This window comes from Tympanuchus pallidicinctus, unplaced genomic scaffold (genome assembly GCF_026119805.1).
Source record: "Tympanuchus pallidicinctus isolate F22 unplaced genomic scaffold, pur_lepc_1.0 scaffold1, whole genome shotgun sequence".
Taxonomy (NCBI): Eukaryota; Metazoa; Chordata; class Aves; order Galliformes; family Phasianidae; genus Tympanuchus; species Tympanuchus pallidicinctus.
The window spans coordinates 63,129,761-63,144,574 of NW_026294618.1; the positions used below are offsets into that span (position 1 = coordinate 63,129,761).

Here is a 14,814-nt window from a genome sequence, read left to right on the forward strand (position 1 = left end):
AGTGAGGCATCCTGTAACGGACTTGGTCTGGTTTTTCGTCTGTAACTCATCGTGTAAATGCCAGCCAAATTAAAGCAAAGCAGATGGGACCAGTCATTTGAAGATTAATGAAGCTACTTGCATTATAAATTAACTTGAATATATGTATTTTAATGAAAAAGGATCCTCTCTGGTTCCTAATAGCTGGTCAAGAGAAAAGGATCAAGCAGTGAAAATAGCTGAAGCTTAGCAGAACACACCTACAAGGAGTTATTAAAGTGATTAACTCGTTACAAAGTTAATCCCCATTAAAAGGAATTATCAGTCAGGGACTGATAATCAGTCGTTTCTTTTTCAGGTTCCTACATGACTTTTTGAATGCCACCATTTTTCTTAAAACAGTGAAGTAAAGCAAGCAAATGTGGAAGAAATCATCAGGGATTATTCACCATCACGTAGAGAGGCTTTCATTCATCTGTGGCATTCACAGTGTCCTCTGAAACTTTCTAGAACTTTAGCTGAATGGAAGTTACTGAATGTTTTCCTCTGTATGATGGCTATGGAGGAGAACAGGATATCAGAAATTAGTACAGCAAACAATTCTTTTTTGTTTTACCTCTTCAAAATGAAGCAAGCCCCTAAACAGGCCCTGAAAGTGTTCCCCTGCATTGCAGAAGCACTGGTTATTCTTTAACCAAAATTAAAGCCAAACACAAAGAATAACTACAAAATATTTCCAGTGCTGCCCTAAGCTCTGAGCTCACCGTGGTTCTCAGTCTGCACAGCTGATCCATACATCACTGTGCTGACTCCTCAGACTGCTTTCTCTTGTGCAGCCCTCAGGAATGAGCAGGTGCTAAAAGCCTGTCCAGCAGCTTTCTTTTTAATCAGAGATTAGAAGGAGCTTTGTGTTGGTTCATTAGCTGCAGGTGCTGAAGGCACATACAGCTGTGGCTATTGCCATACTCTTCCTCAGGAGTAGGACCTGCCATTTCAGAGAAGTACACGACTCTTTAAGTCATTAGACAAATCAACTGCAATGTTGAGAGATCAGTGTAGGTATCTGGGCTGTTCTTCATATATAGACTGTACTGCAAACAAAAATTGTAAGCTGAAGAAGTAACAAACTCAAGGTTTCTAAGGGATGATTTTTTCTAAGTAGCCTTAGAAGGAAGTTTGTTCTTATGCCTCTACTGATTCCAGCACTGAAGGTCGAGGAGAATATAAACAGGAGCAACTGCCCATATTCTAGAGATTTTTAATTTTATTTATCTTTTTACAGGAAACTTAGGTGTAACAATCAAAAAGACCAATGCAGTGGAAGAGTGACACAAGAGATACAACACCTTTCTATCACTCCAGGCCCTTTGTTATTACAAAGGAAAGGTACTCACCCATCTCCAAAGACCTAGGCTCACAGGGAAAACTCCACAAGAGAAGGACCTCCAACTACAGACCCTTCCCCAATTTCTGTCAGCCCTTAAACCAGGTCTAAGAGAGGTGCAGCCAGGCTCCACCTCTTCTGGTCACTCAGCTGAATTGCCTTCACCTGTGCTCCCAGGGTTGACTGGGTCCTTTCCCCACATGTACAATCAGAGGTTCAGGCTATGACTCAACAGTTCCCATACACTAGGGGAAATGCAGATGCTTGATGAAATATGACATATAGAAATATGAGTACCATCTGTAAAAATAGAACTTGAACTACTGTACTGAATACAGGCAGCAAGTTCCTTTGATATAAGGGCTAATTTCACAAAACTGTGGTACTTAAAAGCAGTCTTCCTGCAGAGTGTGCTTTATCCCTGTATGAGCACAGTTTGACTTTAGGACAACTTAGACTAAAAATGAGAGGCAAAAAACCCCTCATTTTATACACATCTGATATTTTTTCTTGTCTTCCTTACAGTAAAGTGCTAAACACGATGGCTTCTTGTATTATTCCAGAGAGTTTCTTTGAAATATAGGCGTGTTTTGTTGTAATTTTTGTTCTCGTCTACCCACTGACTCAGCCTGCAGTGTAGTGCACGATGTAAGCTGTTGTGTTGATGTAAAACTGAGCTTTTAGAAATTCCATTCATTGCCTGTTTCTGGGTCCAGTGTATATGAACTCTTTGGCACAATCTGGACAAGGCCAAATGTCTTCCTGGCTCCACTACAGAATATGTGGATTTTTTGTTGTTGGCTTTTTTGTTTGGTTGGTTGTTTTTTGTTTGTTTGTATCTTTGTTTTTGTTTTTCTGGACTATTCACAGGGATTTAATAACCACAACTGTGCTTTTCTTAAAACACTGCATGCTCCATAGTACATGCAACTAAACGGTGTGACCTTTTAATCATCACACCCACATCATTGAATAGACAAATAAGCCAACAGAGACACAGCAGATTCTGACTATGCCACATTATTCTTTATAATGAGGAAATTATGAAGCTTAGAATTGTGAATAACAGCAGAATTACTAGATTTGTTAATACAGATCTGAGTACACTGTGTCTGAGTTCAAGTCAGTTTATAACTGTTGTGATCATGCAGATTATTAGCTGCATTTTTTGACATTTAGATGTCAATTATGCTGGCTTCTGGAATTGGACTGATTTTTACAACAGAATGTCATTATAGCACTTGCAGTGACATCAAGAACAGAACTTCAGCTTGATCTTCCTCTACAGAAGCTCATTAGAGATTCACATAAGAAGACAACCAACACGTGCTATTGCCATGGAAACAAGTTGGAATATTACGAAGCAGTATAGCCCATATTCCAAAATAGAGAGGACAAAGTCAGAGCAATTATAGCACAAGACTGACAGGCTTTTTATTTGCAGCCCGTATGGGTCAAAGCAAAACCTAACTCCTGCTCTTTGAAATAAACATCACCAGTGCAGTTTTAGGATTCTGGTTTCTGTCCTTTATTTGCAAACACAAAAACAATCCAGTGAGTTTAGTTTATGTTTTACGGGAGGGAGGAGGCCAAATGAAGGAAGAAGCATCACAGCAGGTGTGTAGGTGTGGCAGTGTACAAAGAACAGACATCACAGACTGATAAGAGAAATGAGTCAAGTTCAAGTCAAGCAGTGAGGTTCTAATAAAACGGAGGTGAGCAAGACCAGCAGAAGCTGAACCTCTGGTGTGTCATTACGATTCAGAAGAAAGACTAGTTTCAAATGTGATGGCTACCCAGTATCAGTGGCCAGGACACAAAGGGTAACATTCCTTGTGATCTGTATTAAATAGGTGACTCACAGTCTCCAGTGTTGCCTAGGTAGTGGAATGGACATATTGTATGTATACCACATGTAGGCAGTCTAGCTTCCCAGGCGTCTGCATGTGAATACGAAGACAGAGAGTTCTTTAAGCCATTTATAACAGCTCCGTCTGGACGAGTTTTCAGTGTTGTAAGAGCTCTAATCATTTTCTCTGAGTATGGAGTGCCAGCTATTGCACATGTATTTTTTTTTTGTTTGTTTGTTGACAGTACTAAAAAGTTTAAGAATTCTGAGCAGAAGTATTTTATCCTTCATGCAAAAAGCCCAGGATTGCCACTTCATTCACATACAGGTTCTACTTTTAAGAAACACTTAAGTTTCAGCTGAGCAATCACTTCTCCAAAGACACTGTAGGGAAAAATAAAGCTTAGGAAAGAGAGTAACAGGATTTTAGGGAGCATTCGAGAAGCCTTGAGTGATTGTGCCATGAGTTTTCCACTACAGAGAGTTACTGTGAGATTCAAAATCACTTATCAGAATGATGCCACATGTGAATGAGAACAAATACTATGGTACAGGGATAGTCCGTGTCTATTAAAGCAGGCTTTGGGAAGCCTTCTAATGACTGCATATGAGATATGTGGTATGCTACTATTTAATTAATGACTTAAAAAACTGATAGGTTACATTCACTGTAACAACTCCGGCTTGTTTTTGACTGGATTGGCTGGAAAAAAGCAGGATAAGAGCATGATTGTGGGAGAAAATGGAATACAGTATAGATATCTGTTGCAAAATTTTATTTCCAGTAAAATGTACAAAAGTTAATAGCAAAGAGTACCACTTACAAAAAGCAAAATATCAGATACTGTGTTAAAAGAATTCTAGATCAATTTTTTTTGGTAGAGCCAAGCAGAGAGATATAATGTGATACACTTGACACAAACACTGGAAAATAGCAATTAGTCTTTTTAATCTTGGCATATAAATTTAATTTCCCAAACAGTTAAGTTAAATTCTGTAGTACTTCCTACTGCTTTCTTTTCCCCAAACCTTTTCCTTGCTTTTTTTGGCGTGCATCTTGGCTTTTCTTCTCTTGCTCTGTTTGCAGCATTGCTTCATGAGCTGCCAGCTCTTCACGTTTTCTGAGTTCAGCCTTTAACAGCTTGCTTCTGTATGCTTCCCGAATGCTGTGAACTCTGCCTCGCATTTCATCTAAGGATGCCTAGGTAGGCAGAGACAAAAAGCAACATCCTCACTCTAACGCATGAAACTGTGTTTCATCACAAGCAACTGCATCACTGAGGTTGTATTTCACTGTCTGACAATATAAGTACAGGTAAGGCACATCTCCTTTCCCTTGGAGTTGGTCATGCATTTTTATTGATCTCTCATGGAGACATAGATATGTGTCAGTCTTTCACCATGAATAAAAAAACAAAGTTCATGAAAATTCTTTTTAAATTGCTGGCTGAATAAAATAATTATGGGCAAGGAGAATAGGGCAACATAGTTACCCATTTGGATCAAGTATAGATTCAGTCACTGACTCGTTTTGTTGTCTTAAGCAATTTCCTTAAAAAATAATTTTCAGAACTACTCAAATAGTTCAGGAGATCGCATCTCATTTTCAGGAGACTCAAGGAGCCTAAATCACACTGACCTTCAATGAGACTTAGGCCAAATGAGACTTGGACACACAATTTTTTTTTAATGTTTCCATCCTGGGAAATGGGGATACCTGAAGACATTTAACATAATTTTCTACAGTCTACAGGTGAAAAAACTGTAAAAGTACTAATCAGCACAGTATGCATATTCACAAGTAACTCACATTTTAAATTACTACTGTGAAAGATTGTAAATGCGTTTTCTAGAGAAAGCTGAGAAATTGCTTAAGAAATATTTGCCTATAACATATGTTTGTCATCCAAAATTACAGCAACATCTGAAAACTTGGACATGTTATTATCAAGGATTAGGGATCAGTCAGTCACTGGTAGAGGACTATGGCTCCTTTCATGCTTATAGCTAACTATTACAAATGAAGCCGGGTGTTTGTTCAGGAGGCATTTTCAAGTTATTTCTGTTAAGAAGTTGATCAAATCCAAAATTATTTTTACTGTTTACAATTTTATGGGTTCCACAGAGTTACTAGACCATTTTTAGTAGTAATTGTATCGCCTCTATGTGACAAAACATTTTGCTCCAACAAGTCAACAATCTAAGGTTAAGCCAATTTTGTTAGGATATTTGTGCCATGTATGATGCATTGATCACGTTAATCTTAAAAATGGTGCCTTCACTAATGATACCAGAATATCGTGTCTTTTGGTATCATGCATATTCCAAGAAGGCTCTATTCTCCAACTTTGCTGTAGGACATACAAGGAGAAGCTCACTCTCTTACATAATTATCTTTTTTTTTTTTTTTTAATTACTTTTCCAAACCTCATAATTCCATAACAAAAAACAACCAAACAACAGCAACCACCACCAACCAAAAGAGAGCACTAGTCATATTATAAAACACTCAATTTATTCTCACTTTAAACAATACTATTATGGTGACAGTCTTAAAATTACATATTTGCAAGGAACTATAACAAGAACGTACTACAAATATTTAGAACATTGTATAGTATATTAATATATTTTTTTTCTTCAAAGCTTTAGTTTTAACCATTTTTCAAGTTAAAGCTTGTATACTGATTCTAATTACTGATACCAGATACAAATGTTTAAAGAATTGTTGATCAAGATATTCATGATAGTGGTGGATATTACAGGAACAGTTACTGGAACGTAATCTGGAAAACTCACCTGTAGATTCTCATACATTTCAAGCAAATTTTGCTTCAACAAAGCTCTAGCATGTTGATCCATTTCTCTTTGTTCCAAAGCCAGCTCTCGAAGTTGCCTAAAATGGTTAATTTTTTCCACTTTGCATTTCTCTTGCTGTTGAATTATAGATTCATTTCTTAACACGGATTCAGACGTTGTTTTTCTGAAGGAAATAGAAAGATATTTGTCTCATTTCAAGTACAATTTCAGATGGTTTATATTTACCTATATGCATATATTTGGTTTATATCAAGCAAAGTAGGCATTGTACAGTTCAATATGATTAAGGGATCACTTTTCCTTTCTTGTACATAACACTGATGAGGAAATATATTGCTGAGGCCAGGTCTTCTTATACTTGAATGTCTACTTTAAAATATTGGTAAAATCATGCTCATCTTTGAGCATATGAAAAACTCCTACATGTGACACTTATTTTTAATTTGCAAGAAATATCTTAGTTCAAGATGTTTTAGATATTATAATATAGCACTAAGACAAATGTATTTTTTTTCCATGGGCATAATGGCAGTTAAGTAGATAATATTTTGCAGTAATTTGACTCAAATGACTCGTGTTACAGTGGAGGAGCTGAAGAAAAATTAAATTCTTCCAAAGCTCAAGCCCATGGAAGATATTTTGACATATTTTCTGATCTTCTAGTGTTATTAATTTCAATATAACACCATTGTCCCTTTAAATTAAAAACTGAACTTGAGGAATTTTTCAGCACATTCTGAAGTCTTTTAAGAATGAGTGAGTTGCATAAATGTCACACTGAATACAGATGGACTTAAGCTTGAACTGGGTTCTGTCTGCAGAACATCAAACATACAGGTATATGCTTATGAGGTAGATCCTGACACATGCAATAAAGAAAGTATTTATTTTGAATAAGGAGTATATTTTTTCAGTTATTGAATAAATTGCATTTATTAAATATCTTATTAGAATATACCACCATATAATGACAAACTTCATACGTACTCCTTTCAAGATAACCACTGAAATAAACATATTTGGCTGCATATGCGTTTCCTTAAGGATTTTATGTCACATTTTCATTACAGCAAAACAACTACTATAACGTGTGTAACCTTAAAGAAGGGGCATAAATTATAACAGGATGTAGGAAAGCAGAGATTTAAAAAAACCTATGTCAGATAAATCAAAGTGGAAAATGACCAGGATGCCATCTACACTCACTACTACATGATTCTTTGTATACAGCATAAAGGACAGACAAAACGCGGACTGGATTTTCACAAAAGACATTAACAAGAATGTGACAGCATTGTTGCTTATGCCAATGACATGTGAGGGACAAAGTCTAAATTCACATCTATTACATCGTATTCAAATATGAAGATATTGTTTATAAATATATCGCATTTACTAATTTCTATATACTGAAACCCTTAGTCAGCCTTTCAATTTGGCATCTCACAGGCATTAATTTTTCCTTGATACAGGGTACCTCATGTAAGGACTAAGATCTATAGGCTCCCACTTCTTTTGCTCCATTGGTAAACTTGAGTCGTTTGCTGTTTGTGATGCTGCCTTTTCCACAGTAAGAGAAAAAGAACCTACAACAAAGGAGATTCAATTGGTTACTCAGCATGCCAGGAGGGTCCACCTAAATTGTAACACAGTCATTTTTCTCTTTTGGCTCAGCAAAATATCTTACTAAATGAGAACATGGATTGGACATGTTTTTTACTTCTAACACTTAAAATAGAATCAAAGATGCTGGAAAAAAACACCAACTACATATGCTAGAGTGAAGCTTGTATATGTACTTTAGATAAATCAACACAACACATGAGGGAGTAAGACAGAATTATCAATTTTAAATGCCTAAAGAATAAATTAAAAAAAAAAAAATCAGCACGGAATCACATTATTTTATAAACAACAAAAAATCTATAAAAATTGGATCACTCCTGTCTACAATTCAAAGAAACTGTATTTTCTTTTGGGCATATGTTTTGTTTGGGAAATGCCAATCTCCCAAAAAAAGTCCCATGAAAATTTGTCAGTCTTCTTCTTAGGATGATTTAACCACATGAATGGTAACTGATTTATATTTTAATGCAGACTTCTCAAAACAGTGACACATTTGATACTAAGCATGCCACTGAGTTGCATTGTGATTGTTCCAGCACTTTTGTTTTCCAGTTCACTTGGCCATATCAGAAAAGCCTGTGAAATTTGGTGAGATTTTATGATGTCTGAAGTAGATTATACCATGAAAACTCTTATTGCTCTATTAATTGTAGTAGTCAATTGAAACAACTACAAATCATTTAAAAGATATTTCTATACTAATGACCACTGCTTCCAAATTTCAAATTGAACGAGTATTTCCCACTGAACTTCCAGAAATGTCAGCTTTGCTTAGGGTTGGAATTCTACTGTGAAAGGACTGCCTAAACTTGGCTTACGGGTAACTTAGCAGCCTATGAGGGCTATGAAACTGTATCTGTGTCTGAGGCTGGAACAATGCAGCAATTAAAACAGAGGGTATAAAGAAGGCAGATACTAAGCATGCAATTGTGGATTTGGACTTCATTATTGAGGCTGCTCTTTCCATTTACTAACAGTATTTAATGCAAATGCCTTTGTTAAAAAACTGAATGATTTATGCAGAATGCTTTAAATTATATTTAATTTCACATTAAAACACTGGTTGTGATATGTATACAGTGTATTTGAGACCTCATAGTAGGAAATCCTGTATCATGGACTTTGTTTTTCTTTTTTTAAAGTGATTAATATCCCTTTATATTTTAAAATTATAATGTTCAGAAGGAAGATGACATGCTGAAAGTTACACCCTTACCTCTTTCTTTTGATTTGGATGATAAAGTGGCAATGTCCATCCCAGCTATGGGCTCCTCAGAATCTTTCGCAACATACTTATTAATAAATTGCATGCGTTCCTGAAAAGCCTACAGATCAAATTTTTAATTGAATACTTTAATTCCAAACCATTTTCTGAAGTAGGAATCTTTAAGTGATCAATGGTGCAGTAAATCTTTGAACCCAGCACATGTTGAGATATGATGCTACTTTATTATTGCTAGTGAGTACACTTCACTGGTTGGATCTATGATTCTATGATCTATGGAAACATCACTTTCAACAATATGAATAGCATTAGTGAGACAACAGATAGAAAAAAAAAAGAAGATAAACACAAGAGGAATGTGCTTCGTGTCAGTCATATTCAAGTAATCACTGCAGTAGATTTTTTTTCTGAAATAATGACCTGTAAACATTAACCATCTAATTTTTCCAGCTATAGATAGTAGGTATCCCAAATGATAAAACGATGCTGTCAGTAACAAACCTAACACCAAAATGCACTATACAACTCTGCCTGAGGCAGGAATTAGAAAGGATGCTAGAGTTCCCATTACAAGAGGCTTCGAATACATACATTAAAGATCACCATGAACTACTGGAAAACCCTTTATCTCTCAGTAGCTTAAAATAATGTTTGGATTTTTAAAAATAAAACTCTGAAAGTAGGGTCTGTTCCCTCATAGCTGAATAGAGGTTCAGAACTCCTCTCACTGCATCTCCTTAGGGAGCTAGTGCTTCCTCCTAAGAGCTCCTGGTGACTTGGACTTCCTCCTGAGGAATGGAAGCTATGGGTGCAAACCCTTTCAGGCTCCATTGCTTCTGATGCTTAAATACAGACATCACCACTCTGCTTGTCCTTTCAGATGGTGATTTGGGCTCACTGGGCTTTCTCCTAAGGGTTCAGATTGTCAGAATGGGCAGAGGAGCCAAATGTTACCCTGGAACCAGGGAACCAATTCCCAGAGTGATCAGGTGTGTGATGTAGGAGACAAGCGATCAGGAGGAACAGAGAAAGGAAGCTACTTAGAACAGCAGACCCTCAAGTTAAACCTTTTTTCATTGTATTAGATGAAATTGCCAAAATTTTCTTAGCAACTACTTTGGAATAGTATTATAGACCTAAGAGGCTACTAAAATGGAAACCTTTAGCTGTAATTAAGTTGATTTTCAGAGTAAATAAAAGGCAGTGAAGATAGAACCACTATTCTGGAGAGACTGTGCACATCAAAGCGGAGACATTTCCAGCTCATCTTCAGGAAGCTGAAGATTTTCAGTCTCAGCACAGCCAACCAAATCTGCAGAGTAATGCATCTCTTCTTAGATCAGAATGCATAAAGTAATTTTGGAACGTTTTATGAACTTTGGATATGCTGAAAAGAAATGAGAAAATTTGCAAGCATAGCTAGGGAAGACTCATGACTGAGGCTTCACTTCTCAGAGCTAGATACCTTTAACACTGTTGTGCCAAAGGAGCCAACTTGCATTTGACACATTTGAACTATCTGAACTAGTACTGCTTCTCTAAACAGTGAATTCATACAGAGCAGTATATACTGGCTCACAGGTACCTGCAACTTGGAATGAATTTGGGAATTCTAAATGTAGGAGACAATTAGATTGATGATGTGACCAGGTGCCAGTTTATCTTTCTGTTACACTTATAAAAGCGTATTTCTTATTATATTCTCATTATGTTCAGCTTGCCACAAGTGACAGCTTTGCAGTTGTGTAGAGGCAGTGGGTGTTGTAAAGAGAAACATTTTCTGTTCAGTAAATAGAACCTTAAAGTGTAGGTAATCTCAAGAAATCTGAAGAGACAGTGTAGATTCCTGCCCACAAGTCATGCACTTTTGATTCTTTAGGCTGTGTAAAATTCCCTGTCATCCACAAAATGATGAAGAGAGGGAGTCAGATGAACTTGTTTTCTCTGTTGTGAAAACTGCTCTGTAATCACAACAGCTCCTGCAACTTGTGAAGACATATTACCATGCAGATTGCACTTTGATTACCTTGACAGCTCTTCCTGGCTCTGCAGACTCCCATGCTTGCTTCATGGCTCTGATCTCATCTGCTCGCTGTGTGTCTCTCTTCACCTCCAGAATTTCCATCTCTCTCTGCTCACTAACGAGACGTAAAGTCCAGTATGGTTTGTTTATAGCATCTTGCTGAAAGTGGAAGTACCATGGACATGATTATTGGTATTTATTGGTATTTACCTATGACTACTATTTAAGACGAAGCTTTATACTCTGGTAATTTTCATTACTGGCAGACATTATACATCAATAGAATTTGTCACGCATTGCTAGACAACAACTGACTGCCAAAGGAAAGGAAAGGAAAATTTCTCTGGAATATTCCAAACTTCAAGATCTTTTGTATACTTCTTTTCCCCTCTACCCATACCCGATACAACATGCTCTACACTCCAAGCTCTTCTCAACTGTCTGAATAGGAGTATTTGCAGCAATTTTATTCATCACTGGAGCTGAAGGCAGAAATCTGACACAGCCTGAAGTTGTATGACATTTACATGGCCAGCTTTGTCAAATGCAGCCACTCTGATTGCTCTGCTAGAAGGGTTAAGGCACTGTTCCTGAAATGTGCATAATTAGGTGTGGATGTGAATCACAGAGAAGCTTGCTGTTCAACAACTTAATCAACAAAACAATACAGTGGAGATTTCTTCATGAAAAAATCTATGGAAAAGCCCTCTTCGTGAACCACTTCCCATGAACCAGGAAAAATAAAAAACAACCATGAAGACCTGTAAATTTCTTTGCCTTTCATTAGTCTCTTTGCAATCCATAAAGTCAATTACTCCTTTAAAAGCTGGTCAACCACAGCACAATCAGATCATCCTACCACAAAGTGACGAATTTGCAAGTAGGCAAGTAAATATCAATTTTTATGCCACAATATATCCACAAAATAATGGCAATTGGAAAGACCTATTTTATTTCTCTGATGATTCTGTGAAAACCAGTACTCCAATTGGACATAAATATGGCAAATTAATGGAATTTAACAAACAGAGATTAGAGACAGAAAATAAACATCCAAAAGAAACACTCAGTGGTTGCTTTATACATTAGCAAAGTAATGAGCACATCTCTAATGTAGGATATAGGTCTTTTGCATGTGTCATTCAATCATCCTCAGGTGAGGAACATGAAGATGATGAAGCAGGGCATAGAGAAACACAGGAAATACACTAAAAGTGCTAGTAATTCTGATCTGCAGAAGCTTTTACACTTAGTACAGTGATTTCACATTCAACAAATCCAAGTTTTTAGATTTTTCTCACCTGAAATTCAGGTTGAAATACAAGAGACATAAGTGATCCTTTTTCTTTATTGGACTTCTCCCTTTCTGACTTCTCAGTTGCTTTATCTTTCAATTTTTTGGTTGATTTTGGAATACTTGCAGACCTTTGTCCTTCAAAATGATAGAGCTTTAGGTGAAAACTGTGGTCCTCAAGCTTTTGCCCAGGTGCTGTTCACGCATATTTATGATGCACGATGAATTAGAAGATACCATTGTCATCCATAAGTGTATTAACCCATGTAATATCCAGGATATAACAGCACAAGACAGCCACAGGAAAGACAAAGAAAAGTCTTATGTAATCAGTTGACACTGTTAAGTACTACACCAATATTAATTGTTGGAGCAAGAAAGAATCTGGAGACAATAAAGCTTTTGAAAGCAAGCTTATGGAAATAGACTTATTACAACAGCTTCCATTGTCCTTAACAGCATTTTACCCAGGAATTAAATGGTTTACCGTGGTTCATGCATATCAGTAACTGCCCTGTTGTTCTGTGTATAAATCAGTCCAAAGAAGAGAATGATATTCTGTAGCTAGCAATCTGATTATTAGTTTTCTTACACAGTCTCTGTCACAAAGGTGAAAAGCTCAAAGTAAGTAAAGTCAGTGTTCTCATTGCCTCATGTCCCTGTAAGCCTGAAAAACTGAGGAGCAGAACACACACACACGAAAAAAAATCGAAAAATGTAAGGAAATTAAGGCAACAAAACATATTCAAGACTCAGTGCATACCTGGGAAAATCAAAACGATCATTCTCGGATCAATCAGAGAAATTTTTAAAAATTTATTTTAATTAATTACTTAATCAGTACATGCATATGCTGTATGTATGATCTTTGTTAAATTGAATAGCTGATAGCTAACCTAACACTTTCATTCTTCACTGTCTTAGATGGTAAGAACCATTAACAAGCTTTTTTTCATGCTGTGAATTTTTTATAAAAATAAAAAAGAATAAGTAAAGCCTGCAATAGCAAACAGCTTTAATAGCATGGGAACACAGCAAATGAAACAAGCTGGACTGGATTCACAACAGTACAGGATTAAAGATCAGAGTCTGAAATCTCTATTTCACTTCACCTTTATGCTGCTTGAAACACTAAAACAAATGCTGAAAAGTGGGATTTGATCAATGCAATCAAACAGGCAATTTCTCTTGGCATAAAAGAGAAAATGAGTCTGAAGATAATAATGAGGTATCTTTCACTTAATGCTGTGTTTCTAACCTCTTTCCACTGAGGAAAGATCACTGTGCTGCTTGATTTGATCAGAAGTCCGCTGAAGATAATCCACTGGCTTTAATGAGATTTGGATCAGATATTCAATGTCAGGGTTATACGAAAATATAACATGGTAAATTTGAAAGATATACAAGCAAATTAATAATACACTTATACTATCTATATGCACAAATACATATGATATGCATGTATATCATATCATACATTATACACATGTTTATGTATACTTTACATTCTTACCTCCTTATGCTACTTACATAACATACAATGGTACCAAAGAGCTATGTTTAAATTCATTCAGTGCAACCAAAACATACAATAAAGAATGAAAGCAAAAATTAAAGCAGTCTCCACAAGTACTGAAAATAACAAAACATCTCCAGAAAAAATGCAAATATAAAATAAATACTGACGGCATTATCTGAAGTTATAATACCATTATATAAAAACCTTTCCATTTAATTTCACATTGTCATAACATATTAGGAGACAAAGACTATTTGTGTAAAGAGATGCTACGAACTTTGGCTTCTATAAAGATTTTGTAATTCTGACTTTTAAAATTTTGCTGTTCTAGACTTCCATACATTGAGGAGTTATTAAATAAATAACATGGGAACAGATGAAACAACAGGGATAAAATGATTAATGCCTTTTTAATGTTTTGTTTACACAAAGTGTTATTTAATAAAACATATTATGAGATATCATATACAAAAATTGTGATTAAGTATTAGTAATGAAATAACATTGCAAGCAGTTCGTCTTACAAATACTGTCAAACAGCAATATTAAGGGTTTATGAAAAAAGAAAAAGGAGGAGCATCAATAAAGAAAAAATACAAAACTATTATTGGATAACTTAATTTCTACCAATTTTTTTTTTAATAATTACTTGTATTACCAGTGAGTAATATGAGTCTTCTAAATGGAGATTACAATTAAAAGATTGGTAAAGGATAACAGAAAGCAGAAATATGTTTTTGACACAATAAATCAGCTTTAACACAAAGCTAACTCCAGATGGCACCATTGCCTTACATGAAATATTAGTGCCTGAAATTTGAGATTTGCTCCAGGAATTTTCCACTTGTCTCACTGCAGTTTTCTTAAAAATCACACTGAGTGGACGTTGTTTTAGATAAGCATCAACACTGCTATGGTACAAATTGTATGGTTGATAAGTGATGCTGACAGCCTTCAATGGTAAATCTTAGTATTCAGATCGCTTTAATTTGAAAACTGGCTCCCAATCAGCACAATATTCAGAGATTAAACGTTGTTTACTCCAAAATATCAACCTGTACAGTAAGTGGTCCAGATAATATTGCTGCTGGTAGG

General features: G+C 35.9%; 1 protein-coding gene across 2 annotated transcripts in view; it reads right to left on the bottom strand.

Annotated features, from left to right (window-relative positions):
* Positions 1–1,796: 1,796 nt before the first annotated feature.
* Positions 1,797–14,814, bottom strand: part of ADGB (androglobin) — a 74,614-nt gene continuing 61,596 nt past the window's right edge. Inside the window, exons 30-35 of one of the 2 annotated variants that reach the window (XM_052670874.1) lie at positions 12,208–12,395; positions 10,910–11,065; positions 8,875–8,983; positions 7,510–7,618; positions 6,012–6,195; positions 1,797–4,413 (exon numbers count right to left, since the gene is read on the bottom strand). In XM_052670874.1, coding sequence (XP_052526834.1) covers positions 4,219–4,413; positions 6,012–6,195; positions 7,510–7,618; positions 8,875–8,983; positions 10,910–11,065; positions 12,208–12,395 — 941 coding nt within the window. In that variant the 3' untranslated portion in view covers positions 1,797–4,218. The other variant, XM_052670883.1, reaches the window with a different exon arrangement.